Here is a 13558-nt window from a genome sequence, read left to right as displayed (position 1 = left end):
TGAGCCCTCCACCTTTATCCACTCATTTCCCGTGCTGTGAATTTCACCAGTTTTTGTTTGTTTGTTTTGTTTTTTCAAAACAGGGTTTCTCTGTGTAAAAGCCAAGGCTGTCCTGAAAGTCACTCTGTAGACCAGGCTGGCCTCGAGCTCACAGAGATCCGTCTGCCTCTGCCTCCTGAGTGCTGGGATTAAAGGCGTGCGCCACCATGCCCAGTGAATTTCACCAGTTTTAAGGAAGAAAATTCCCATCAGTAGAGGTGAGCTGGCTGGTTGGGTGGACGGTTCTCAAGCACCACGTGGAGCTTCGGGCAGCAGTGCAGAGGCACAGCAGAGAGGGACCAGTTCTGCCTGCTCTGTGGAAACAATGACTTCCTGTCCTGCCCTGCCCTGCCGTGGCACACTCCCTGTGTTGGCACCCAGTGGGGGGCAAGGAGTCAGGTGCCACTGCACCCTGTCTGCTCAGGCCTCCAGCTGAGTGTTGGGAAGCTGTTTATAATGTGTTGGAAGGAATCCTGGAATCCTCTTGCCCATGAGCGGTGAACAAGAAGAGGCGTGACTCTCAGTGTGCATGTCACGCCAGTCCTCGGAGTAACTCTGCCTGGATGCTCTTCTGCCTGCCCCACTGGTCTACACGTCCTGATGTGTCCACTCTTTCCTCTTCCAGGACCTTCCATTTGTCCAGTTTCTCCATCTCCACTTGTGCTAACATTATTCCAAGGCCTACCAGAACCTCCCTGACCTCCAGAACATCACTGATAAATGCAGTGTTGCTCCAAGTTGCCCTCTGGCTGTCCCGGGGCCAGCTTCTGTCCCTTGTCCTTACTGATCATAGCACTCACTATAGGCCATGTAGTCAAGGCACCAGCTGCCCTCAGCTAGCCCCACCCACCTCCAGGGTTGCTGTCCCTGGAGTGACAGACACCCTGTTGCAATCCCGGGGATGCTGGCTAAGCAGCAGAGGGCGCTGTGGAGAAGATGACAGAATTCTGCGATCATACTGCTTTATCTGTGGTTATGTTTCTTTAAATGTTTTCTTTTTTGCCTTTCTTTCAGACTATTACTGCCGTCATTTTGAGACAGGACTTTGTGTAAGTCTGGCTGGCCTAGAACTCAGTAGGAAGCTGAGAATGGCCTTTAACTTAGAAAGGCCTCCTGCCTCTGTCTCCTGAGGACCAGGATAGTAGGCTGCACCACCATGCTTGGCATGCTTTCTGTGCACGCAGGAGAGCCCCCCGCCACCGCTGCCGCCCCAATCCGCAGCCCAGGTTGGTCTGGAACTCGCATTCCTCCTGACCCAGCCTCCTGAATGCTGGGACTACAAGCACAAACCATCACGCCCGGCCTCTGTGTTTTAGGGCAGAGACTCGGGGGCTCCCTCCTTCACTTGGCATTGCAGCATTTCTTTGCATGTCCTAGAACTATCTAGAGGTTTCTATGCATGGGCCTTGGTGGGATGAGCCTTCCTGCCACAGGGCAGGGACATTTTCGGGGGAGATGTGAGAGGCCCGGGGCCGGGGTGCTCAGCAACCTGCCCAAGAGGTGGTGATGCTCTTAACTCTGCTTGAGCCTGTGACCCTGGCAGAGTGGCTGTGGCCTTCTCCTCAGCAGAGGGACTAGCCTGTGACCTGGGACACCAGATTTCATCTGTCCAGATGAAAATTCCTAGGGTTCTCCCAACCCAGACAAGTGACCGAGAACAGCCTTCCACCCTGTCAGAACCCGGGAGCCTGACACAGTTGTACTCATTCGTTCAGGCAATATTTATGCAACCGTCCTAGGGGTGGGGCTGCACAGAGAACAAGAAAGACAAGAATTGTCACACGCCATGAGGGAGGCAGAAAACCAGACTGCAAAATAGATGGGGCGGACAAGTCCAACAGAGAGAAATGAAACAGGCCGAGGGGAAGGGAGGGCCCAGATGAGAAGTCCACAGGTTAAAATAGAAAGGCCTGGAAGGGCCTTTTTGTGGGAAGCTGGGCCTTGGGTGGCATCCGAAGGAGCTGAGGGGAGGAAGTTCTTGGCAGCAGGAACAGCAGTTGCCAAAGCTGGTTGGTGTGGGAGTGAGCCTGGAGTCACGGACTCGGAAGGAGGCCTGCACGCCCAGAGAAGGCGGGAGGTATGTGCCGTCAGCAGCTGGAGACTGGGCACCATGGACCCGAGAGCCTGCACACCAAAGGGCGCGCTCGGGTCCCACTAAAGGCTCCCACTGGGTGTCCCTGCCTGCTGTGTGAATGCTGGCAGTGGGGTCTGGGAGCCGCTGTGCAGTAGAGAAGGACTACGGATGTAGATCTAGGAATACCACATGGCTAAAGTTACCGGACCCTAGGAAGAGATGCCCGAGGCTTCTGCCATGGCCTAAGTCTACTTCGGAAGTGTTGACCCTTGATGGGCCTGTTGGGGTCACCGTGTGGTCCCTGTATTTGCTCATGGGACAGGAAGGCCCCCAGTCATCTTAACCTTCCCAGGTTCTTTCCAAGAATAGAGACTGATGGATGGGCTGACTGCACACGGAGGAGGGAGGATTCTCCTGGCCCCCACCACACCCTCGGTCACTGCTTTAGGTGGGGGGACCAGATGCCTGGCATTTCTCAACAGGCGATGGTGACTCTCACATCAGCCAATCAGGCGCATGAGGAGGGAATGAGCCGGTACTTCACCTGTGTGTGTGTGTGTGTGTGTGTGTGTGTGTGTGTGTGTATGTAAGCTGGGTATATAAGGCCCTGCTTCTGAGGGCTGAGCCCAGATGACCGTGCCTGTCAAACCTGCTCCCAGTTGCTGTTCAGTCCAGGCCAGCCTAAGACTGAGCCTCCGACCATCGCTGCCACAGGAAAGAACGGCTAATGCGAAGTCCGTCCAACCAGATCCAGTCAGCATCCCAGAGGGACCGTGGACGGGTCAGGACAATGGACAGGTCAGGACAGGACCCCGGCTGTTCTGAGGCAAGAGGGGACATCATCTTCCTCAGCAGGAGTGGAGGTGGTGCCTGGTTTGTGGGGAAATGAACGGAATAGCCTGTCTCACTATGCTTGGTTAAAGAGCTGGAATATTCTCTGGCTGCTGAGCTCTATCACAGAGCCATAGGGTCTGGACAGGTGAAAGGAATCTAGGATTTATAGTCATGCCTCCTGGGTTACTGGGGTTGGATGAAGGGGAAAACAGGTCTCTGGAGGCAGGGGTACAGTGAGTTAGGTCTGTCATCAGTGGAAATGGGGGATCCCACAGATACTCCTGGGACCGAGAGATTGGATTGGAGCAGAAGGACACAGAGTGCCATCCTCCCTTCTGTGCTTGGAGGGGGTTACCACATCCAACAGCGACCTGTTCTTTCTCTCCAGACTGGTGTGTGTGTGTGTGTGTGTGTGTGTGTGTGTGTGGTTTGTGTGTGTGGTATGTGTAGAATGTGGTGTTTATGTGTGTGTTTGTGTGTGTGCTTATGTGTAAGAGTGTGTATGTGTTTGTGTTGCGCTCATGTGTAAGAGTGTGTATGTGTGTGTATGTGTTTGTATTGCGCTCATGTGTAAGAGTATGTATGTGTGTGGTGTGTATGTGTGTATGTGTTTGTGTTGTGCTCATGTGTAAGTGTGTATGTGTGTGGTATGTATGCGTGTCTGTGTATTTGTGTTGTGTTCATGTGTAAGAGAGTATATGAGTGTGTGCACACATGCTCATGTGTGAATGTGTGTGCATGTATGTGATCGTGAGAAAAAGAGTGTGTGTGTATGTGTACATGTGAGAGAGAGTAGAATATGTGTATGTATACTTGAGTGTGTGTGTGTGCACACTTGTGCTTGCGTATGTGTGAGAGAGATCATGTGGGGTGTGCATGAGAATGTGTGTGTGTTTGTGTGTGTGGTGTGGTGTGTGTATGTGTGCATGAGAGAGTGTTTATGTGCACCTGAGAGAGTGTGTGTGTGTATGCTTGAGTATGTGTGTGTGTGCACACTTGTGCTTGGTGTGTTTGGTGTGTTGTGTGTGTGTGTGAGAGAGAGTATGTGTGTCAGAGAAGGAGAAAGTTTTCTCCTACCAGATGGAACAGGAGGCTGAGGCCTAGGGTCTGAGAAGGCAGACAAGGAAAGGTCTTGGAGGAGGACGCAGGAGTCTGCTCTAGTGTTGGGCTCAGGCTCCTGAGAGGGTACCAGATCCGGGGCGGGTTTTCTTTCCCAGTAGGACTCACCACTCTCTAACCGAATTATAAACACAGCCCCACTTTCTGTTTGTTTTCTGAGATCAAGACTTGTTCTGCTGCCTCCAACGCTCAAGCTCATGGGGCTTCCCAAGCATCTGGGACCACACCCAGCTCATCCACTCTGTGTGTGTGTGTGTGTGTGTGTGTGTGTGTGTGTGTGTGTGTGTGTGTGTCTGACCAACGGCCTCACCCACGCTCAATGAGTGCTCGCCCACTGAACTGCACCCCAGACCCAAGCAATGATTTCCAATTTGGGTTTTTTATTTTGTGTTTCATTTTCATTTTTGTCTTGTGACAGGGTTTTGTGTAACCCAGGTTGACATAAACTTGGTGTGTAGCCCAGGCTGGCCTAGAATTCCTATTCCTTTAGCTTCTACTTCTCAAGTTCTCTGTTGCAGCCATGCCCCCTGCCTGGCAAATTGTCTCGTTCTCCAGCTCTTTGAATTACTCTATGCTGATCAATAGTAGGCCACCCAGAGTGGCCTTGAGGGACTGCTTGGTTAAATCCACTTATACCGTCATCCTGGACCAGCTTTGGGGCTCCAGAGGCCTGGGATAGAACTAGACTTTCGAGGGCCCTGACTTTCTTTCTAAGTTGCCCTGACAGTGGCAGGATCAGCTTAAGGGTAGTTCACCTATCAGGAAAAAAGAGGCATGTGCAATCATATTAGCTAATGCTCCATAATCCTAACACATCAGCACCCCCTTTTCTCCAGCCATGGACCCCAGAGCCTCCTGCAGACCCAGGAGTCTGGCACACCCAAGTTTTGGCTGCAGGCTAGAGTGTAGCTGTTGGCATCTGCTGGCATCCTGAGTCCTGATGTCATGATGTATGGGCGAACGGCACAGCGTGGTTTGCTATGAATAAATTAATATTCCATGAGCCCTGGTTTGTGGGTCATTTGGTACCAGTTTAATTGCAGGGCTGTTGATCCTGCCAGGGAAAGGTTACAATTCAGGGGCGCCTACAATGTCTGCCTGTGCAGCTGAGGGGCAGGGTCAAGCTCCGTGTTTGCGTAGGTGGATACCTCTGGACCTGGGTAAGCACACTCTACACCTCTGTATTGTGTGGGAAGGGAGGAATCCTGTCCCGACAGGGGCATCTTCCTGACCGGGGCAGTTCTAGACAACCGTCTCCTTTCTCGTGACTTTTCCGGAACCTCTTCCACCTGAGCCAGCATCTGTTGTTCCCTGGCACGCTTCCCTCCTCTACAATACCAGCATACATTAGGAGAGCCCCTTCTCTTAGAGCTGAGACTGAAATCTAAGAAGGCAATGTCTCTCTGGGCAGTGACTCTGCAGAAGGTGCAGAGAGGCATGGGGTGTGCTCTGTAGACACAACTCACCGTGCTCCTCTTTGGGTGGATATAGAGCAGGAGCGTGGCAACCCAACCCTCTCCAGGAGCGCTCTGAGCTGACACTGGGGCACTCTGGGCTAGCACTGGGGCGTTCTGGGCTGGCACTGGGGTGTTCTGGGCTGACATTGGGGTGTTCTGGGCTGGCACTGGGGCACTCTGGGCTGACACTGGGGTGTTCTGGGCTGACACTGGGGTGCTTTGGGCTGGCACTGGGGCTCTCTGGGCCAGCACTGAGGCACTCTGGTCTGACACTGGGGTGTTCTGAGCTGGCACCGGGGTGCTCTGAACTGGCACTGGCACGCTCTGGGCTGGTACTGCGGCTCTTTGGGCTGGTACTGGGGCGATCTGAGGTGCTCTGGGGTGCTCTGGGGTGCTCTGGGATGACACTGGGGCATTCTGGGCTGGCACCGGGGCGCTCTGGGCTGGCACAGGGGCGTTCTGGGCTGGTTTCAGGGCTGCCGGCTACTCCCCATGTTGGTTCCCTTTCCCTGATTTTGTGGCTGCTTTCTTCCTTTTACACTTAATTTCTTTTTCATTTATCTATTTACTTATTTATCAGGGGTCAGCACACTAGTGTGGAGACAGGAGCACAGCCTGGAGCTGTTTTCTCTCCTTCCACCTTGTGGGTCCCAGGGATTGAACTCAGGTCGTCGGCCTCAGCGGCAAACGACCTTACCTGCTGAACCGTCTGAATTGGCCCCCACCCCATAAAACAGTTTCGGAATTATCAGGGGTTTGTTCCGACAAGACCCTGATGGAGGGCTTCCAGGACTCTGTCCACTCTGTGATGTCACTGTTTGTCCTTGTTTCACGTGTTGTATCTGACACGTGAGGTAGCTGTGCTCACCCATGCTCCTGGCATCTAAGAACGGGTAAGGGGAACCCCCAGAAATGGTGCGGGCAGTTCTGGGAGGTGGCATCCGGTGAAGGGAGCTGAGAGGCCGGCACCAGTGCCCTGAGGACTGACGCACAGAGGTCAGGGACTGGCACAAGAGGAACCAGGCTTGGGTGGGGCTCCGAACAGTCAAGTGACAGACTGATGAAGGGGAAGGGTGTGGAGGAAGAGAGAGACAGGGAAGGGGAGGGGGAAAGGGAGGACAAGAGGGCAGGAGGAAAATATGGGAAACAGAAATGGGGCAGGTGTACCAGATCACGGCAGGGGGCTCCTCGAGCCACACCCTCTTCCTGGATCATGTCAGGGGCTTGAGACCAGAGCAGGATCGGTATAGATCTGAGATCTTTCTATCATCCTTCCTTCCATCCATCCATCCATCCATCCATCTATCTATCTATCTATCTCTCTTTTCTTTCTTCCCTCTTCCTCCTTCTCCTCCTCTTCTTTTCTTCTTCTTCATCTTCTTACACAGGGTTTCTCTGTGTAACATCCCTGACTGTCCTGAACTCGCTCTGTAGACCAGGCTGACCTCGAACTCACAGAGATCCTCCGGCCTCTGCCTCCGAGTGCTGGGATTAAAGGCGTGCACCATGGCTCCTTTCTTTTTAATTAGCAGCTTTGCTGACCATATTTCACATGCCTCATAATTTATCCATCCTGATGTGAAATTTAGAGGCTTTTGTGTCTTCACAAACACATGCATACACCCCACAGTCAATTTTCACACCCACGGCACATCAGTGTGATACGGCGGCGTCCCAGAGACTCCTCCAGCTGACCAGGTCAGGGCTGGCTACCGGGCTGTGTGGTTTCCAGCCCTGTCCTGGGCTTGTTGCTCAGCTCTCACTGGCTACAAATTCTCATTTTCTTTTTTATATTAAAATTTTAACTAAATCTGGGACAGGGTCTCATGTAGCCCAAGTTGGCCTTGAACTTGCAACGTAGCTAATGACTTTAAACACTTTATTCATCTCTTATACCACCCGGGTGCTGGGATCAAGGGAAGTACCACCGCAGCTGGGTTATGCTGGGAACTGAACCCAGGGCTTAGTACATTAGTGCACAGTAGGCTGGCGCTCTTCAGCTGAGCTGCATCCCCGGCTCAAGTTCCTTCCTCCCTCCCTCCCTCCCTTCCTCCCTCCCTCCCTCCCTTCCTTCTTTCCTTCCTCCCTTCTTTCATTCCTCTTTTTAATGTAATGTATTTTCACTTTTTTTTTTGACAAGGTCTCACTATGCCACCCATGGCTGACCTGGAACTTGCCATGTAGGCCAGCATGGTCTTGAACTCACAGAGATCTATCTGTCTCTGCCTCCCAAGAGCAGGGATTAAAGGCATGTGCCACCAAACCTGGTTTTATTTTCACTCTCTACCAGACTCTGCAGTTTACAGATGGTCCTGTTCTGACGAGGAGGTAAACACTATGCAGATGTTGGGTCCGTAAGAGCCCCTTGAGATGCGTCCATGAACGGCATGCTGACAGAGGCCCAGGCACCCCGGGCCTGGGCATTTCCAAGCCTCCTAGCCCTGTGTGTCTAGTACGGTGCAGGCAGTGGCTCCAAACGACAGATGCTCCCGTCCTCTAAGCGCCAGTCACGTCTAGGGCTGCTCCAAGAATGTCTTCCCCATCCCTTCAAAATCTCTGTATTGCTAGAACTATTCCTGGCAGTTTGGCTTAGCACCCCAAGTCCCTGCCCCCCCCCACATCTTTTTTTTTTTTTTTTTTTTTTTTTTTTTGGTTTTTTCGAGACAGGGTTTCCCTGTAGTTTCTAGAGCCTGTCCTGGAACTAGCTCTTGTAAACCAGGCTGGCCTCGAACTCAGAGATCCGCCTGCCTCTGCCTCCCGAGTGCTGGGATTAAAGGCGTGCGCCACCACCGCCCGGCTCCCCCCACATCTTGAAAGGACATCAATAACTCTAGTAAGCTCACCAACTCCATCTGTGAAAAACAACTTCCACCAAGCTCACATTCCCAGGTCCTTTGGGGGATGTGACTTAGAACACCTTAGGGTCAGCTGTCAGCAGGAAGCCGGGAGTGAGCTGGTGGTGCTCCTGACTGCTCTCTGCTCATCCCCATGTGACCCTCTTCCTTGTGATGGCACTGGCCTGCCCACCTGCTCTCCAGAGTTCTCTCTGCATGAGGAAGTTCTGAGGAAGGGTGTTCATGGAGGCTGTTCTCTGACTGGTCTATGAACACTGGGTGGCAAAGACACCTGCTAACTCCTTCTAGTGCCATTCTGGAGTTCCGAGCCAGGCTCCATCCAGATCCTGCCTCCTCTAAGGAACTGAGAAAGTCACGGGTCAGAGGCGTCTGCAGCAATTTCTGGAATGAACTCACTCTTATTGTTTCTTTTCCCACTCGCTTTTTAGGCTTTGGTGCTCAGACTTTGAGTCTTGGATCAGGTCACATGGTTTGAAGTAACTTTACAGCCCTTCCTGCCTGGCCCAGCCCCACTATAACCTGTGGAGAAAGAGCCGTTGGCAGCTCACCAACCAGGGAGGGAGATTCCAGCCAGTTGCAAGGAGGCCCTGCAGAAGCAACTCTGGGCACCTCTGGTGAGTAACTTCCTAGAGCCTGGGGTCCTGACATGATTTTTTTTTAAATCTGTTCCTCTTGTTGCTGTGAAGAAACAGGTTATTTGGGTTTGTGGTTTCGGGGAACAGTCTGTCAGGGTGTGGAAGGCGTGTCAACAGGAGCAAGAGTTGCTCACGCTGTGTCCACGGACAGGAAGCAGGGAGCGGCATGCTGCTGTCCGGCTGGCTTCCTCTTCCTTCAGTCTGGGATCTCAGTCCTCAGGCATGGTGACACTCATGTTCAGGGTCAGTCTTCACTCTTTAGTCAGACCTGTCTGGAGACACTTATAGCCATGCACGAGGATTGTGTTTAGATGGATCAGAATACAGACAAGTCAATGATCAAGATAAGCTATCCCGGGTGGACCGGGTGCGGCTTGTGGGGACGGAGTGGCCCAGCCATTGCTTTATGTTTTTATAAACACAAGGGCTGGCTTGCCGTGGTTTCTGGGTATCTTCAGAACTCAAACCTCTTCCTACACAACACCAGCTGGTCCAGATCATTAAGGCAAATGAAAATAATCAAGCCGCGAGGATTTGTGGTCCCGAGATGGCTCCCACCTGTGCTCAGAGATGCACAAGGATGTCGGCAGCGCTGTGTGTGTGTGATGTGAAAGCCTAGAGTGGCCCCGTGTCCACCCACAGGCACATCACCAGAGCAGCTGCTTCAAGTGGATGGGGCTATGAGACTTGATCGTCCACAGAAGCAGACACAGTAACAGCCTTTGTTAACCGACTCAAGATTGGGGAACTATGTAGTGGGGAGCTCTTTCCAGCCACCCCCCCCCCCCGTCAGTCTGGAAGTCAGTGGGCTTTGTTTGTTTAACCAGATCAGGCTGGAAAGTTCCCAATCACCCACTGACTCCTGACCTGCAATTCTGTCCTGGCTGGGTGCTCTCCCCAGCCCTGTTCCCCACCTGATCCTTTCTGCCCTTAGAAGAGCAGCAACAATGCCGGCTGCTAGACAGCATCCAAGCTCTAAATTTTACTCCAGGACAGTTCCTCAGCTTTACTTTCTTTTCTCCCAAGTGTGTGTGTGTGTGTGTGTGTGTGTGTGTGTGGTGTGTACGTGTGTGTGGTACTGAGGATGGAACCTAGCACCCAGCACCTCAGCAATGCTGAGTCAATATAGCACTGAACTATGCGTGCAGCCCAAACCTGATTTTCTTTCTTTTTCTTTCTTTTTTTTTTTTTTCAAGACAGGGTTTCTCTGCAGCTTTTTTAGAGCCTGTCCTGGAGCTAGCTCTTGTAGACCAGGCTGGCCTCGAACTCACAGAGATTCCCCCCTGCCTCTGCCTCCCGAGTGCTGGGATTAAAGGCGTGCGCCACCACCGCCCGGCTCCAAACCTGATTTTCATTACCATCTTCTTGGGTTAATGAAGTCCCTGGGCCATGAACAGCAAATGACAAATGTAGTTTACTGACACATGTCTGTGAATGCACCCCTATCCTGTTCTCTCAGCGTCCATGATTGCACCCCATCCTGCCCTCTTAGAGTCCAGGTATGGCAGAGCTGTGCCGCACGGATTCCACGCTGACCGCTCTGGATGAGGAGATGCTCTGGGACATGCTGGAGAGTCACCGCTGCAAGATCGTGCAGAGCATCTGCCCCAGCCGCTTGACCCCCTACCTGCGCCAGGCCAAGGTGCTGGGCCAGCTGGACGAAGAGGAGGTCCTCCACAGCCCCCGCTTCACCAACAGTGCCATGAGAGTTGGTGAGTCCATAGCCGTTAGCCTGGATTACACTCAAGCGCTTCCTGCCCAGCAGTTCAGCAAGGTTGATGCTATGGCAATGGTGGGAAGGGGAGGACCTCAATACCAAGGCTGGCTCATGCCTGTCACCTCAACATTTCAAGTGACTGAGGCAGGGGGATTGCTACAAGTTCTAGGCCAGTCCGGACTATCGTGTGAGACCCTATCAAAAAGGAGAGGGATGTAGATCTGTTGGTAGAAACTTTTTCAGCGTACATCAAGGACTGGCTAGATCCCAGTACCGCATAAACCAAGCATTGTGGTGTGCACCTGCTGGAAGCAGGACGGTCAGAAATTTAAGGCCGCCTTTAGCTCTGGATCAACAAGTCCTAGGCAGTGTAGGCTAAGTGAGGTCCGCTTTCAAAATAACCTCCACAATAAAAGCATCAAGGGGACCAAGGTTCCCAACTTTTGGGACACTGAGTTAGTCCCCTAACAAAGTCCCAGCTGAAAGCTATACACAGAGTTGTTTCAAAGGACAGTGGTGGGATATTTCACACAGACAAAGCCCTGACCTCCATCCCTACTGCCCAGGGGAAGAAGCCCCATGGGAACGCATTCTCTCAGTTCTGCAGCCCAGAAACTCGAATGTTGTATGGACAGGGCCATGATCCCGCTGCAGGCTGTGTGGGGACTCTTCTTGCCTTCCGCTCTAGAGCTCCAGGAAACTGGGTGTGCGGTACCATCTGCTCTAGGGGCTCCAGGAGCTCTGGGCGTGCGGTGCCATCTGCTCTAGAGCTCCAGGAAACTCTGGGCGTGCGGCGCCATCTGCTCTAGAGCTCCAGGAGCTCTGGGCGTGCGGTGCCATCTGCTCTAGGGGCTCCAGGAGCTCTGGGCGTGCGGTGCCATCTGCTCTAGAGCTCCAGGAGCTCTGGGCGTGCGGTGCCATCTGCTCTAGGGGCTCCAGGAGCTCTGGGCGTGCGGTGCCATCTGCTCTAGGGGCTCCAGGAGCTCTGGGCGTGCGGTGCCATCTGCTCTAGGGGCTCCAGGAGCTCTGGGCGTGCGGTGCCATCTGCTCTAGGGGCTCCAGGAGCTCTGGGTGTGCGGTGCCATCTGCTCTAGAGCTCCAGGAGCTCTGGGCGTGCGGTGCCATCTGCTCTAGGGGCTCCAGGAGCTCTGGGCGTGCGGTGCCATTTCTCCAGCTCTGCCTCCGTCTTCACACGACCTCTCCTGTGCTTCCCTCTTCTCCCTCCTGTAAGCATGCTTATATTTGGAATATGGCACACTTTATCTTCATTTTCTCTTAATTTTTAAATTTATTTTTTTTATTTATTTGGTTTTTCAAGACAGGGCTTCTCTTGAACTAGTTCTTGTAGACCAGGCTGGCCTTGGACTCACAGAGATCCGCCTGATCCGCCTGTCTCTGCTTCCCGTGTGCTGGGATTAAAGGTGTGTGCCACCATCGCCCGGCTAAATTTCATTTTTTTTTTTTTTTTTTTTTTTTTTTTTTCGAGACAGGGTTTCTCTGCAGCTTTTTTAGAGCCTGTCCTGGAACTAGCTCTTGTAGACCAGGCTGGCCTCGAACTCAGAGATCCACCTGCCTCTGCCTCCCGAGTGCTGGGATTAAAGGCGTGCGCCACCACCGCCCGGCTTAAATTTCATTTTTTGATTGAGCTACTGTCTCATGTATCCTTGAGCTTGCTATGTAGTCAGGGATGATTTTGAATTTTCAATTCATCTATCTCTGCTAGCAGGACAGGGGTGTCCCAGCCCTCATGCTGTGCAAACATGCTACCAACTAAGCCGCACCCCAGCCCCAGGACAGCCTTGCCTTGAGACCTTTCACTTCATTATATCCACAAAGATCCTTGGTCCAAAGGAAAAAACACACCCATGCATACAGGCACCATCTTAGTTGGTTTTCTGTTGCTGTGATAAACATCACAACCAAAAGCAGCTTGGGGAGGAAAGGGTTTGTTTGGCTTACACTTCCCAACCACAATCTATCATTGAGTCTCGGGATCAGAAACAGCTGGGGGTACCATACGAGGGGCGTTGAGGCTGAGGAAATGTTACATGAACAGAAATGAAGACAGAAACAGAGGATAGACCGGGAGGACTGAAGGTCAATACCAAAGAGCCCCGAGTTTCCTTCTCACGCAGGATATATACTACAGGGAAAAGGCAGGACAAAGAGTAGCACAGTCAGCTGACCACCTCCCTGCACTGACCTTGGGAGGAAGCTCAAGCAGGTGCGTTAACTTATTCAGCTTTAATCTCTAACTAGGAGTGCCTCTGGCTGGCATACACCAGCCCAAATCTTAATAGAAAAATGTGCTCTTTCAACTGGGCAAAAATGCTCTTTCTATGGGCTAACACAGATGTCACTCAGAGCCCTCAAGGTTACTGGAAGAAGCAGAGGAGCAAGCTTAAACTCAAATGACTTCTTTAAGTCAGAAATGACTCCAGATGGAAACTGAGTCACATGTGGGCTTCTAAACATTTCCCCCTTTTTATTATATTTTAAGGACCCCTCAGAGCCCCTCAGAAGACCGCGTCTGCCTTGGGGGTTCCTTACGCATTCTAGTCTTACCCGTCATGGGAAAATGGATCCTAGAGATTCATCTCCTGTCTTAGGTCGAAAAGGGGCAAAGACAACTCACCCATCTCTGGTAGCATAAGTTTAGGGAAGCGTGTGGAGTTTTACTCCATGAGGTTCCGAGCCCACGGTCCTTAGCGAGTTCATGATTGGCTAGCAAACGACAGAACACAAGCTCCAACAGCTGCAGAACTGCTAAGAAGGGAAGTAAAAGCTGACCGTGCCGGGACGGCTTTTTTAAATTGTTCCAGAATACC

General features: G+C 52.3%; 1 protein-coding gene across 1 annotated transcript in view; it reads left to right on the top strand.

The window, feature by feature from the left end:
- Positions 1 to 8898: 8898 nt before the first annotated feature.
- The window catches only part of Card14 (caspase recruitment domain family member 14), a 31756-nt gene continuing 27096 nt past the window's right edge, over positions 8899 to 13558 (top strand). The window contains exons 1-2 of the mRNA XM_038326294.1: positions 8899 to 8992; positions 10506 to 10725. Coding sequence (XP_038182222.1) covers positions 10515 to 10725 — 211 coding nt within the window. The 5' untranslated portion in view covers positions 8899 to 8992; positions 10506 to 10514. The remainder of the gene's footprint in view (positions 8993 to 10505; positions 10726 to 13558) is intronic.

This window comes from Arvicola amphibius, chromosome 4 (genome assembly GCF_903992535.2).
Source record: "Arvicola amphibius chromosome 4, mArvAmp1.2, whole genome shotgun sequence".
NCBI classification, from domain to species: domain Eukaryota; kingdom Metazoa; phylum Chordata; class Mammalia; order Rodentia; family Cricetidae; genus Arvicola; species Arvicola amphibius.
The sequence above is the reverse complement of the archived record's forward strand: the minus strand, read 5'-3'. Positions and strand labels throughout refer to the sequence as shown.